The sequence below is a fragment of the Plectropomus leopardus genome, chromosome 18 (assembly GCF_026936395.1).
Source record: "Plectropomus leopardus strain MGB_pleo_1.0 chromosome 18, ASM2693639v1, whole genome shotgun sequence".
NCBI classification, from domain to species: Eukaryota; Metazoa; Chordata; class Actinopteri; order Perciformes; family Serranidae; genus Plectropomus; species Plectropomus leopardus.
In genome coordinates this window covers 31,617,501-31,630,009 of record NC_142193.1, presented here as the reverse complement: position 1 = coordinate 31,630,009, position 12,509 = coordinate 31,617,501, and the positions used below count along the sequence as shown (strand labels likewise).

The 12,509-nt window shown below is 40.0% G+C and overlaps 1 protein-coding gene across 2 annotated transcripts; it reads right to left on the bottom strand.

Annotated features, from left to right (window-relative positions):
• Positions 1-25: 25 nt before the first annotated feature.
• LOC121956889 (26S proteasome non-ATPase regulatory subunit 11A) lies at positions 26-11,568 on the bottom strand. 2 transcript variants are annotated; one of them, XM_088069325.1, is made up of 13 exons: positions 11,413-11,568; positions 9,745-9,846; positions 7,990-8,186; positions 6,776-6,833; positions 6,251-6,445; positions 5,950-6,094; positions 5,283-5,343; positions 4,463-4,525; positions 3,841-3,966; positions 3,704-3,739; positions 3,183-3,234; positions 2,870-3,013; positions 26-689 (listed from the first exon to the last, which is right to left on the bottom strand). In XM_088069325.1, the coding sequence occupies exons 1-12, from the start codon at positions 11,501-11,503 to the stop codon at positions 2,871-2,873; spliced, it is 1,269 nt and encodes a 422-aa protein (XP_087925451.1). In that variant the 5' UTR covers positions 11,504-11,568; the 3' UTR covers positions 26-689; position 2,870. The 2 variants fall into 2 exon arrangements, with proteins under 2 accessions (XP_087925451.1, XP_042361252.1); XM_042505318.2 differs by lacking the exon at positions 26-689 and adding an exon at positions 865-2,024.
• Between the last annotated feature and the right edge of the window lie 941 nt (positions 11,569-12,509).

Sequence of the window (12,509 nt, the reverse complement as noted above, 5' to 3'; positions counted from 1 at the left end):
CATTTTTCTGATAATTTTGTCTGTGTTCACACATATGGCATCAATTTTTATTTCCATCTCAGCTCCTACAATAAGTCTAAAATACACTGTGGAAACTAAATAGTTACATTCAGACTGTTCAGGTCCAAAAATGCTCCATTGAAACCCATTCAAACTGACATTTTTGATCCCACAGCCATCAGAGCAGAAAAACAGGACTGGGCTTTTGACTCTGAATTTGTCATTTTGACTATTTTCCACCTGATGAGGTCATTTTGACCATATTTGGCATATAGAGGAAATACATGCTATTTCCACTAGGTGACCTGTCACAATAAAAAAAAAATCTACATGTAGTATATTGAAAATAACTTTTTTGTGTGTTTCTGATTCACCTAAAAACACAGTGACATCATGACAAAAACCTGCCGTTAAAAGGGTTAAAATTCAGAAAATTAATGAATACTCAATATTTATGATTAGAACTGATGTTGGCTAAAAAATAGAGCGATCCGAATGTGTGATATTAAAGCAGGTCCTAAGGGGTTAAAGGGCTGTAAACAAAGGAATACCTCTTACTTTACCCTCATGGCCTTCAGGTGACATTAAAACCTGAATGTCTATTTCTGTCATCAGTGTTTGGTTTGTCCTTTCTGGGCTACTGAAGAAACATGGCGATCTCCGCAGACGAGGACCTGCTCCGGCTCAATCTAAGGTAACGAAAACACAATTCTTAATTTTAGGTGGTTATACGCTAAAGAAAACCTAATTATGAATATCATGTTCCATACACTGGAGCTTTAACAACCTCACAATGTAAAAAACAACGTCAGAGAAAATAACATTTCACACATTTTCATTTCCAGGTTCCTAAAATCACACAACTTTCAGGTTTAATTTTTTTTTTTATTAGCATTTGTCTTTCTCTATGTCATATACGGCAAACCCTCGAGTCCTTGCAAAATTAAGTTCCCAAAAATGTACAGCTTGATTTTCTCCAGCGAAATTCGCCGCCTTCGGCACCGTCTGGTCTCAGAGGTTCCTCTCCGGTCACGTGTCATCAAAAGCACTTTGTGTGACTGACCAAGCTCTCTGCGGCGAGCTTTCATCTGTTCTTACACGTTATAAAAAAAGGGGGTGAATACATCAGGCCGTGGATGAACGGAGGCGCTTGGCAATGTTATATACAAACAGGAAGTGCAGGGGGAGGAAGTGTGTCGATGAACGTCCTCTCCGCGTGGCGTGGTCCCGAGTGGACAGAGGAGCAGACTCCCTGCGTGGTCCACGAATCCCAGAATGCCTTGTGAGCGAGCGCGAGCACTCGGGGTGAAACAGGTGAGGGGGCGAAGGTCAAAGTGAGGATGTGAGGGGTTCGGGCGGCCGCCGTTTTCATACGCCGGGCGACCTGTGAGGCGATTCTTCCGAACCGCAGAAAATCAGAGAAAACAAACATTCGGGGCTGGTCGGCGAAGTGAACAGAACGGGAAGAATCCGGCGACAGACACGGACCAACCAACCCACGTTAACCCCGCGTACACTCTGAGAACAGACCCAGCACGTTTTCTTTATATAATACATGTATGTATAAGTACTGTATACGTATTCTTTACGGTTATTTTACAAGATTCCCTGATGGCCAGCGCAGAGAGAAACAGGAGAAAAAAAAGGAGAAAGGGAGGCTCGTCCAATTTTACATACAGTAGAAACCAGTGGAGGGAGGAGAGCAGAGGGGCACAGTGCCCGAATTTGTCCACAGGGAGGAGACCGCCGTGTCAGATCAACCCAGTCAGAGTGGAAGGAGGAGACAGGAGAGAGGGAGAGCAGAGGAGCGAGGGAGGAGCAGGAGGAGCGAGCGGCGCGGCCACCCCGTCACCGAGTTGTTCTGGTGGGGTCGGTCGGTCGGCTGGTTTATTTGCTTGCTGGGTTGTTAAGTGTTTGTACTCCCCTCGTCCTCCCCTCGTCCCTCCCCGGTTGAAGTGAGCGAACAACGGAGGTGTGACTGGCCCACGTCGGTCCTGACAGGAGGACCCACGGTTCCACTCTCTCTGAGGAGGGAGACAAAGACACCAAACGTCACACAGCGCACGCCAAAGGCTCTCATTCCCCGCGTCTCGCCACTTTCCCCGTGTTCAAGCGTTATATTTCTGGGAGAATTAACTCGTGTTTCTGACACTCGGCGGGTTTCCATTAACCCTCAAACTGTGCAAATCCTTAACAAATTTGACAACACGTGATCCAAAAACGGCAAGAAATTTGTAAAAAGCTACAAAAACATCTACCTAAAAATAAGCAAAAACAAGCAAGAAAATGACATCAAATAAGTGTAGAAATTTTGAAAATATTTTGATTTTTTTCTCTCCTGTGACACATCCCAGGTTGTGACTATAAAAAAAATCTATTTTGCATGTAGTACATTGAAAATAATTATTTTTTTGTGCTTTTACATCATGTAAAGCTTTGAAATTCTGAAAATTAATAAATATTTGATGTTTATGATTAGGACTGATGTTGGTGAAAAAACAAACTCAATGAAAGGAGAAAAAAATATTAATGTGTAGATTTTTTTGATTTTGAAAAGCACATTTTGTATGCAGAGCGACTGGAGTGTGTCGTATTAAAATGACATTATAAGCCAATTATTATTTTGGTAGATTTAGCAAATACAGCCTTATATCAGTATAAACTGTTCTAATTATCATAATAAGGTCTGTGGAGAGACATGCTCCGCTGTTTTAGAGGTCAAAATGATTATTACCTCAGCATGTAATCAGCACTCTGCAGAAGTTATTTCTGCATAAAACAGCTGTATCACACTAAACGGTTTCTTCAGTGGTCATTTTGAGAATTATCCCTCACACACTCCGACATTATGAGCCGTGTTGGGGCTGACCTTATGTGAGCTTCTTGGCTTTGTTGTAGAGCGAGTCGACCACTTTGCTCATGTTCTGGATGGTCTCCAGAGCCGCCTCGTACGTCTTGTCCACCGCCGGCTCGTCAAACACGATCAGCACTCCTTCACCTTGGTCCAAAATACCTGTCAGGTCATCAGCTCAGTTAGTGTCACCCAGAATAGAAAAAAAACTTATTTAGGCATGTAATGAGTGCAAATTTGACTCATCTGCAGGAAACGACCACAAAACACTGAAACGCTCATTTTCATCGTGCGTCTTTCTGCGTTTGCTGGCAGAGCCGCAGAGACGTACCGTGAAACTTCTTGTCCAGGATCATCTGTGATAATTTCCTCTCCACGTCTCCCTGCAGAGCAAACACAGCCCGACTCTTTCACTCAGCGTTCACACGAACATTTTTACCAAAAACTTTGATGACTCTGAGGCTAATTTTCAAGATCATATATTCTCTGAGATGACCACTGATACTCTGCACTATTTTCTTAAAACAAATTTTTCTTCTTTTTAAGATTTTTTTTAAAAAAGAAATCATGCCTTCCAAATCTTCAGGCATAAATGGCACAATTTATCACAGCCAGACACTGTAAAAACACTAATTATCATTAAAGTTTTACATATCTGACTTCTCCAAAAACTTTCAGGGTATATTTAGTTTCCCAAAACTTTTCCAGGCTTGCAAATTGCTGCTGGCAAATCCCATGACTTTTTGTGGTTTTTCTTGACTGTAAGAATCCAGTTCACTGTAAAAACCTTAAAGATTACTAAAACAGGAAACTCATGTTTCATAAAAGTCTAAAGGACGAGCAAAATCTCACCTTAGATAGTTTGATGAGGGAGGAAATGTGTGCTATCTGTTGAGAAAAGGACAAACATGATGATTAGAGACACTTATGCTGGTATAATAAAAGTAGTCAGTACACTTTCTAAATCACACAAAATCCGTTTACGTTACCTGAACCCGGGAGAAAGGTTCGATGACCCTGATGAGGTTCTGCTCCAGCAGGTTGTCATAGAGTTTGGTCAGGTGGGTGCTGATGATGGGGTCATCCCTCAGCTCTGCTTTGTACTCTGTTAGTGCCTGTTGGTGTGAGGGACAACTGAATCATTAAAATGCGGTCAAAGATCAAATATGCAATAAGACACACAGCCATCCTTTTTTAAAATGAATTCTATTTATAATATTTTTTATTTTATTTATTTCATTATTATTATTATTTGATTTGATTTTCTTAACTTACTGATTACTTACTGATTTTTATTATTATTGTTTATTTTTTTTAACTTACTGATAAATTTTCTTTAATATGTGGATGAATGTATTTATGGACTAGAAAGATTATTTTATTTACTTTTTGAAATATATTTTCCTGTTTAAAAGAAAAAAAAACCAAAAAGAAGAGTGTAAGTTTCAATCGTACCAAGAGTGTACTGTGACAACTTTCTGTAATCAACAACAAAATAACTGGAAATGTGAAAAAAAGAAAACAGTTTTATTTATAATGTTGTTAAAGAACATTTCAATAGTTAACAGTCTCGACAGAGTCCACACAGAGCATCAGACTCAGGAAACAAACCTTTTCAAAGTCTGCCAGCGACCGGTTCTTGCTGGCTTGTGCGACACATTTCAGTGAGTCTGTCTGTAGAAAAAGAATATAAATAAAAAGGTTATAAAAAAAGACAACATACAGACGCAAATGAAAGCAGAAAATCCAGGAACAGCTATCCAAATTTCATCTAACGTTTAATGACTTCGCTTTAGACAGGGACACAGATAAGACTGGATTAGGATGTAAAAAATCTGACTTCATAGCAGCTAAACGTACTTTTTAATCCATTCTCGCAGCACAGCATGCAGAAATAAAACATATTGCGATTGCAATATTCTTCGCTATTACAGTGGAAATGGTCATTTTTACATTTCATTTTGAAAGAGAGAACACAGAAAAAAAAGAGGCTGTGATTTTTGCTAGCGTCTGTAACAAACACATCTTTTCTTACTGTACATCTGGAATATGATTTGTTGGCTGAGGCAACACAAGTCTTTGTTTATTTTGATTCATATCAGCACTCTGCAGCTCCTGGGATTTGGATATTGCACTTTTCGTAACATTCGGATTAATTGTGCACAACATAAAAAACAAAATTGTGTTTCACACATCCAACACCCAGTAATTTAGTGCAAGACCATGAAATTAAAATAATAAGCTGGTAAATAGGAGCTTGAATAAGCTAAAATCTTGCTAAAATAGAAAAAAAATAAATAATTTGAATTCAAAGATTTAAGAATCAGTATTAGTGGCTGAGCTATGATTGGACTGTCATCGTTTAGCGGAGAGGTTTAGCAATTCCTCTTTTTAAGTGTAAATTAGACTTCTGAGGGATGAAGAGTGATACCTGTCTGCCCGCGTACCGCAGAGCGAGCTTGCCGCTGATGAGCGCCTGAACGTCCTCCGGCCTGAAACAAACAACACGCATCATTCACAGCACGACAAAAACATGAAGCCAATAAAATCTTAACTGATCGAGAAAACAACGACACATTTAACAGTTTTGTTTGTTAGTGTGCAGTGAGATGACCGACACACCACCAGACTCCACCAACAGGCAGACTCTCCGCTCTTAAAACTCGAAATCTCGCACGCTCAAACGCGACTTTAAAGTGAACAAACGTGGCGGATGACGAGCTACATGTGACGAGCTACATCAGATAACCTGGCCTCTGCCGACTTTAGCTGTGAGGGGGAAATCGGGCCCAAAATCAGCCCGATTATCTTGTCGTGTGTGCCCCACTTTAGACACATTCTGGGTTCTCTACCACTCAAAAATTTACGTCACTGCATTTTGGCAACTTTCAACAGAGTCGTACATCTTCCAGTCTTTCTGAAGATTTCATCTGATCCCGCTGTCATCATTTTTTAAAATGATTCAACGTGATTTTAAATGTATTGTGTTATTGTACGCACTGATGTACTCCTGCTGCCCCCTGAGGGACAATAAAGACTTCTCGACTTGACATCTTCCATCAAACGTTTAAAAACGTCCAAAGCAGTTTTCCACTTACAGATTGAGCATGATTTTGCAGAGCAGCATGTATTTGAGGGCTGTGATGGCTCGGGGGCTGTCGATGGAGTCGTAGCCCTCAAAGGCCTCGTAAAAGTAGGAGTACGCCGTCTTCCAGTCTTTCTCCTCCGCTGCGTGAATGATCCCTGGAAACAACCAAACACACATCAACATCAGGTTAACTGCAACAGAAAAAAACAACTCCGGTTCTCGTCACCTGCCGTGTTTTCATAAACTTGGTTTCTGTGTGGAGTATAAACATGTAGCAGCGGCTCATCCCTCACACCAGTGACTGTTTGTACCTGACTGCATGTCTAAAGCTGCTTGTAGTTTGGGTGGGCAGTAGATGGCGTTGGCGGTCGTCCTGGCGGAGGTGAGTGCGGCGCGGGCTTTCGGCAGGTTGCTGAGTGCGTGGTACGTCTTACTCTCCAGCAGCTGAACCTCCACCAGCAGCGCTTTGTCGTCCATCTTCTTCAGCTCCTGCAGCAACTGGGAGCCTGAAGAGAGAAGGAGGTTTAGAGTCAACGCAAACTTTCTGTCGTGTTTGGACCAAAGAGGTGAAAAAACGTCCCACAGTAGAAAAATCAAACAGTTAGAATTAGAAATCTTTGTGAAATTTCACCCAAGAAATAAGGATGAGAACTAAACTGTGATGGTACAGATGGAGCAAACTTTTTTATCACTTTTTTTTAAATCACAGTGAATTTGCAGCTCAGCTCCTACAATAAGTCTAAAATACACTGTGGAAACTAAATAGTTACATTCAGACTGTTCAGGTCAAAAAATGCTCCACTGAAACCCATTCAAACTGACATTTCTGATCTTACCGAGCTGTAGTGCCTCCTGGTAGCACTTTGTGTCGAAGTACAGTGAGATGAGACGAGCCTGAGGAGGGAGGAGAAAAAACATCATTTCAGGGCCCCAGTTTGTTTATGCGTCTGTCCATAAATAACAAATGTTACTCATAAATATGTGCATCAACAATGGTTTTACACAGGCAAAGTAGGCTGAACATATATCACCTTTTTAGCCCTCAATACTCAGATTTACCGCCAAAGATTCTGAGCGCAACACAAAAAAAACTGTAGCATGGTGACTTTTGTTACACACACGCAGGTGGGGGTTCTTACATTACAAGGAATTTCCTTACTTATTGGAAAAATTTATAATAATTAACTGGTTCATTAAAAAATAAATAGTGTTTTTAAACTTTTGGTTTTGCTCCAATGTCACTGATTGACAATGTCTCATGATTATTCATTGATTTTAGGGACAAATGTTTTTTTTTTGCACGGTCACACGTAAATCAACAGAGCACTGCTTTCACTTTGGGCTACATCCTGATGTACAAATCTCTCATCGAAATCAGTCTTAAAATACAAACTTTACAGAGAGGTGGACTGTTTGTTTGTTTCTTTGCTTAAAAAAGAAAAACAAAAAACTAATAGTATCAATTCTGCCTGTATGAATAATTTTACAACATGTACTTCTAATTTCTTTGATTTCATTTAATCTCTTTCTCACTTTAATGTTAAAAACAGTAAATGATTTCAGATTTTTTAATTATTATTATTATCACTCTCCCACAAGTTGTTTTTTTCTTTGTTACAATCCAGTCAACATTTGTAGCTTGATGTGTTTCTGTGTATTTTTGCTTCAGTCTGAAAACCAAATTTAAAAAAAACAGTAAATGATGTAAGTATGCTGTGCTGCATAATGTGCACTATTTTAAATTCTAATAAAACTATAAAATTTGAAAAAATCAGACTTAAAATGAGGTTCTTCTTCACCCAAATTCAGTCCATCTCCTTGAATAAAATTAGAAATGACAGTGTTGATCTTTGTTATTTCAGTCTGTCTCTGGGACCTGGATGGATACCGCGATGTGCTGCGCAGTGGCGTCTGTTCATTAATTGTGTGAAGCCAAAATCGTGATGAAGATTAATATTCAGTGTGTGTTTGGGTTGCTGGACGAGGAGCGACGATGTCTTCTCAACTTGCCCAAACAAACCTGAACGAAGGATGCTGAACAAAGTCTCACCTCGAGCGCCTGTCTGAGGAAGGTCCTCTTCTCAGCCTTCGCCCACTCGATGCACTCCAGGCAGAGCTCCACCTCCTGACCCGTGGCCGCCTCCATGTCCAGGAACATGTCCAGCAGGGAGCGGACCAGCCTGGCCGCCTTGGCCTTGGAGATGGAGTTGAGGAAGGGGCGTACGTATTTCAGCAGACCCCCCAGCTCTGAGGAGAGGAATCAGAAAGGCCGTCGTTAACGAAGCAAAGACGGAGACGCGAACACGAGAGCGTTAACAGGACAGTCATGAGACCTGCACGCAGACTCGACACACACTTCTACAAATAAATTCAATACTTGATTTATTATACTTTAAATGTACAATAGGGTTTTTTTGTGTAGTAATTCTTTAAATCCCTGCCTTAACTGCAATATTTGGTGCAATAATTCAACCCCCCAAAAAATCCTTTTTTTGGTTTTTTTCCCACTCTTTGATTTAGACCATATTTAACAAGTGACACGTATTGGTAGATATTCTTATTGATATTTCAACTTATGCATAACTCTGTTGTTCGTTGAAGCATTGCACACATATTTATATTATTATATTTTTAACTTACATACTCGTTTAGTTAGGCAATTAATCAAAAATTAAGTGAAACCGACATCCAGAATCTCAGAGACGCAGGTTATTATTTTCTTCTCTTCATATGGAATTATTTAAAATAATATTAAAATACAAGAGATACAAGTTAGTTTCTACTTTGCAGATGGCAATATTTAAAATAAATGCCAGGTGTTTATTTTCTTCTTTTTTAGGGAACTTGCTTTTCACATTAAAACTAAAATGTGACGTTTTTCATAAGAGGTTTTCATTTAAGCGATGTGTGTTTCCATTTCAGTTTCCAGTTTCCATTTCTAAATATTCAATAAAAAACCACCATCCGCTCTCGATGTGTTGTGGTGTATTTTTCTGCAGAGACTCTGCCTGAAGATTTCTGATATGTTTTTATTGACTGAGACAGGCGAGATGTTCTTTAATACGGCCTTGACATCACTTTTTGTCCACTCGCTCTCATTCTCCGCCGTTGTCTCTGCCGGTGTCTCCAAAGATTCACTCGCTCTCATTCACGGCTGTTGTCTCCACTGGTGTCCACTCCGCTGTCATTCTTCACTGGTGTCTCCAAATGTCCACTTCCTCTCATTCTCTGCCAATTTGTCAGAATTATCTGCTCGCTCTCATTCTCCATCGTTGTCTCACAAATTAAATTCATCTGTACGCACCACATCTCAGCCTTTCATACCCTCAGATAATGAAAAACAAAATAAAGAAACTATCGGTTATCGATATCTTATCGGCCACGAGAAGCTGGAAATTATCAATTTATTGGTATTGTTTGAAATAATTATTATGGTGCATCACTGATTTTTACTAATTTCATGACTGTAGGAACCCTTTAAGTGCCTTGCTGATCTGCGATGATAATTTGATAACCAGCTCAAGCTACAACAAACAGAAGTCACAAGTTCTCAAATTTGATGTAATTCTCCCTTATAATAAAATAAAACCAAAAAAAAAATTTGAAAGTCTTTATTGTCAGCTAGATAAAACCACATGATGTTTCAGTGGGAGAACAATACAATTATAAATAAAATAAAATAAAACAAATGCCTCACGAATGTGGACTCTGAGTGAGGAACTCGTGTGCTCTGTCTTGTGTTGTAGATCTGTCGTGAGAGAGTTTGATATGAAGCTTTGTGCGTATAAACATGATGTTTCGTTACCTGCAGCCTGTCCTGTCTTGGCCAGCAGCCCGCCCAGCTCCAGGATGCTCTGCTCTTTAACACGCACCGCCTCCTCATCACTCTCCTGGATGTCCCGCTTCACTACAACACACACACATAACGATGATGTCATCTGATCCGTATTGACATAAATCACCCTGATATACTAACAGTTAAAATGCTGATGTTACTCTCTGTCCATGTGTCTCTGGAGACTCTGTCAGTTGAGCTTGAGTTGAATGGCAGGACGCCAAGCTGCTAACGAAGCTGCCAAATTAAACTATAAAGCAGTGGTGCTCAATTTACGGTCCACAGGCCAAATCTGGCCTCTGATAGGGTGCCTGGTGGTCCCCCAACCATTTTCTAATTCACAATGAAAAATAAAGTGACTCACACTGAGGATTGTTTTTGTACTTTTAGTCCCCATAAGGTGTCAGAGAGCATAAAACAGCATCAACACAGAGCTTTCTGATCAAAAAAAGTGACAGTGGAGGATCCCCACACCCCCCGACAGTGGTCCTAGATAAGACACTAATGTCCTAAAATCCAAGAAACGTCCTGAAATTCAAGAAATGTACAGCAATCCTAAAAACATGCTAAAATCCTAGAAATGTCCTTAAATCCTTGAAGTGTCCTAAAATCTGAAGTCTTAAAATTCCAAAGATGTCCTAAAATCCAAGAAACATCATAAATCTGAAAAATGTCCCAAATATGAGAAATGTCCAAAATCAGATAAATGTGCTAAAATCCCAGAAATGTCCTAAACTCTGAGACAAATTCTAAAATCCTAAAAATGTCCTTAAACCCTGGAAATTTCCTAAAATTACAAAAAAAATGTCCTAAAATGCAAGAAACATCCTAAAATCTGAGAAACGTCCTAAAACAAAAGTTCTGATCTAAAACTCTACAACTCTCATAAAATCCAAGAAACATCACAAATCTGAAAAATGTCCCAAATATGAGAAATGTCCTAAAATCAGAGAAACGACTTAAAATCATAGAAATATCCTTAAATCCATGAAATGCCCGAAACTCTGAGACAAGTTCTAAAATCCTCCAAATGTCCTACAATGCGAGAAACATCCTAAAATCTGAGAAACGTCGTAAAACCACAGTAATGATCTAAAATCCTACAACTATCCCAAAATCCTAACAACGTCCTAAAATCCAAGAAATGTCCCAAAAAACATGTCTTGGTGTTGCTGCGACTGGCCCCTGGCCTCCTGTCATTTTGGAAAAGTGGCCCCCAGGCAAAGCGGGTTGAGTATCTCTGCAATAACCGGTGATGACAGCTAAGCAAGCACTTCAATATCAAACATAACGCGCTGTGAAAGCGCGTAAAGCGGCGGAGCGGGTGCTGTAAACACACTCCGGCTCACATTAACGTCGGCCTCATCTGACCGGACGGTGCTAACAGCGCCGGCTGCGTGCTAACTGTCAGATCAGTGAGCCGGGAGCTAACGTTAGCCTCTCAGGGCAGCTAGCCGGCGCTGCTAGCCGGCTAGCTGCTGCTGCTGCTGACTCACTGCGCTGCTGCGGGAGAAACACACACTGGGCTAGCTAACGTTAGCTTAGCTGCTAACAGGCTAACTGAGCTCGTCAGCTGGAGAAAAGTAGATCTTCAGAGTCTGAGCGGGAGGTTACCTCCTCCGCGTGGGCGATATTTACCTATAGAGTGTAAGATATCGATAGAGGCGTTCCGGTCTGTCCCGAGAAGAGACTGAGCTCTCTGAAACTCAGCCACTGCCGCGGCTGCCATCTTTCCTCTGCCTGCCGCTCCAGCCCGCTCTGCCTCGCTGTTTTCCGGTCATCTCGCTCCTCACGCTGCGCTCCGAAACAACGCCGCCCCCCGCCGGTGACACCGAGTACTGCAGGTTTACAACTGCGGGCACCTCCAACGCCCGCTGACAGAGAAAAGTTTATTTATGTAGAAAAAGTGCTTCACAAACACAGTAAAAAAATAATTAAAAAATCATAAAAAAAACAGTGATAGTAGAGTCTCACAGGGATCCAAGACAACATAACATTACAACAGAAACCAACAGTGATAAAATATAAAATGTAATAAAATAAAAAGGTGAACAAATAAAATAATAATAATAAAAAACTACATTGACAATAGTAACCAAAGATAATAAAAATCGATTTATCAAATTATAAATCAACAATCAATAAAAACAAAACAAAACAATCAAATATTATTCTCGACTTATCTTACTGAAAAATCAACATAAAACAACCAATTGAAAAATAATTGGCAGAGAAGACAATAAATCTTCCTAGAATCACCGTCGGTCTAAACTAGACTAAAACAATAATGATACAAACACAGTCAAATTAAAACTGGATTAAACACTGTATGCTTCTCAAATGCCTGAACAAGGTTTTTAGCCGCTTTTTAAAAGACTCCACAGACTGACCTCACACCTGCTGAGATAAACACTGTTGTAGCGGAGGACTTTTATTTTGACAAATTTAGGACATTTAAACCATACATTGATGCTAAAAATGGCACAAAATGGTGCATAAAAATGCAACTGAATGCAGGAAAATTGTGTTTGATGTTTAAAAATGTCCTAGCAGACTACAAACTGAAACCAAACCGACACCTTTGCATTTTGCAGCACCTTACGTGTAGTACAACTAAATCTATATTTGCAGGGATTCAGGTAGTGAAATTATTATTTTTTTTGGCAGTTTTTCTTTAATTACTAAAAGTACAATTATGGGCCATAAAAGGATTTTTTTGTTATTTTGCCATTGCT

Bases quoted from the DNA above. Each gene is read 5' to 3' on its own strand.
- LOC121956889 (XM_088069325.1), bottom strand. From the start codon at position 11,503: ATGGCAGCCGCGGCAGTGGCTGAGTTTCAGAGAGCTCAGTCTCTTCTC. The intron at 5,344-5,949 runs GTAAGTGGAAAA...TGTTTGTTTCAG, and splicing joins TGCAAAATCATGCTCAATCT to GCCGGAGGACGTTCAGGCGC. The intron at 3,967-4,462 runs GTTTGTTTCCTG...TCACACCAACAG, and splicing joins CGCTGGCAGACTTTGAAAAG to GCACTAACAGAGTACAAAGC.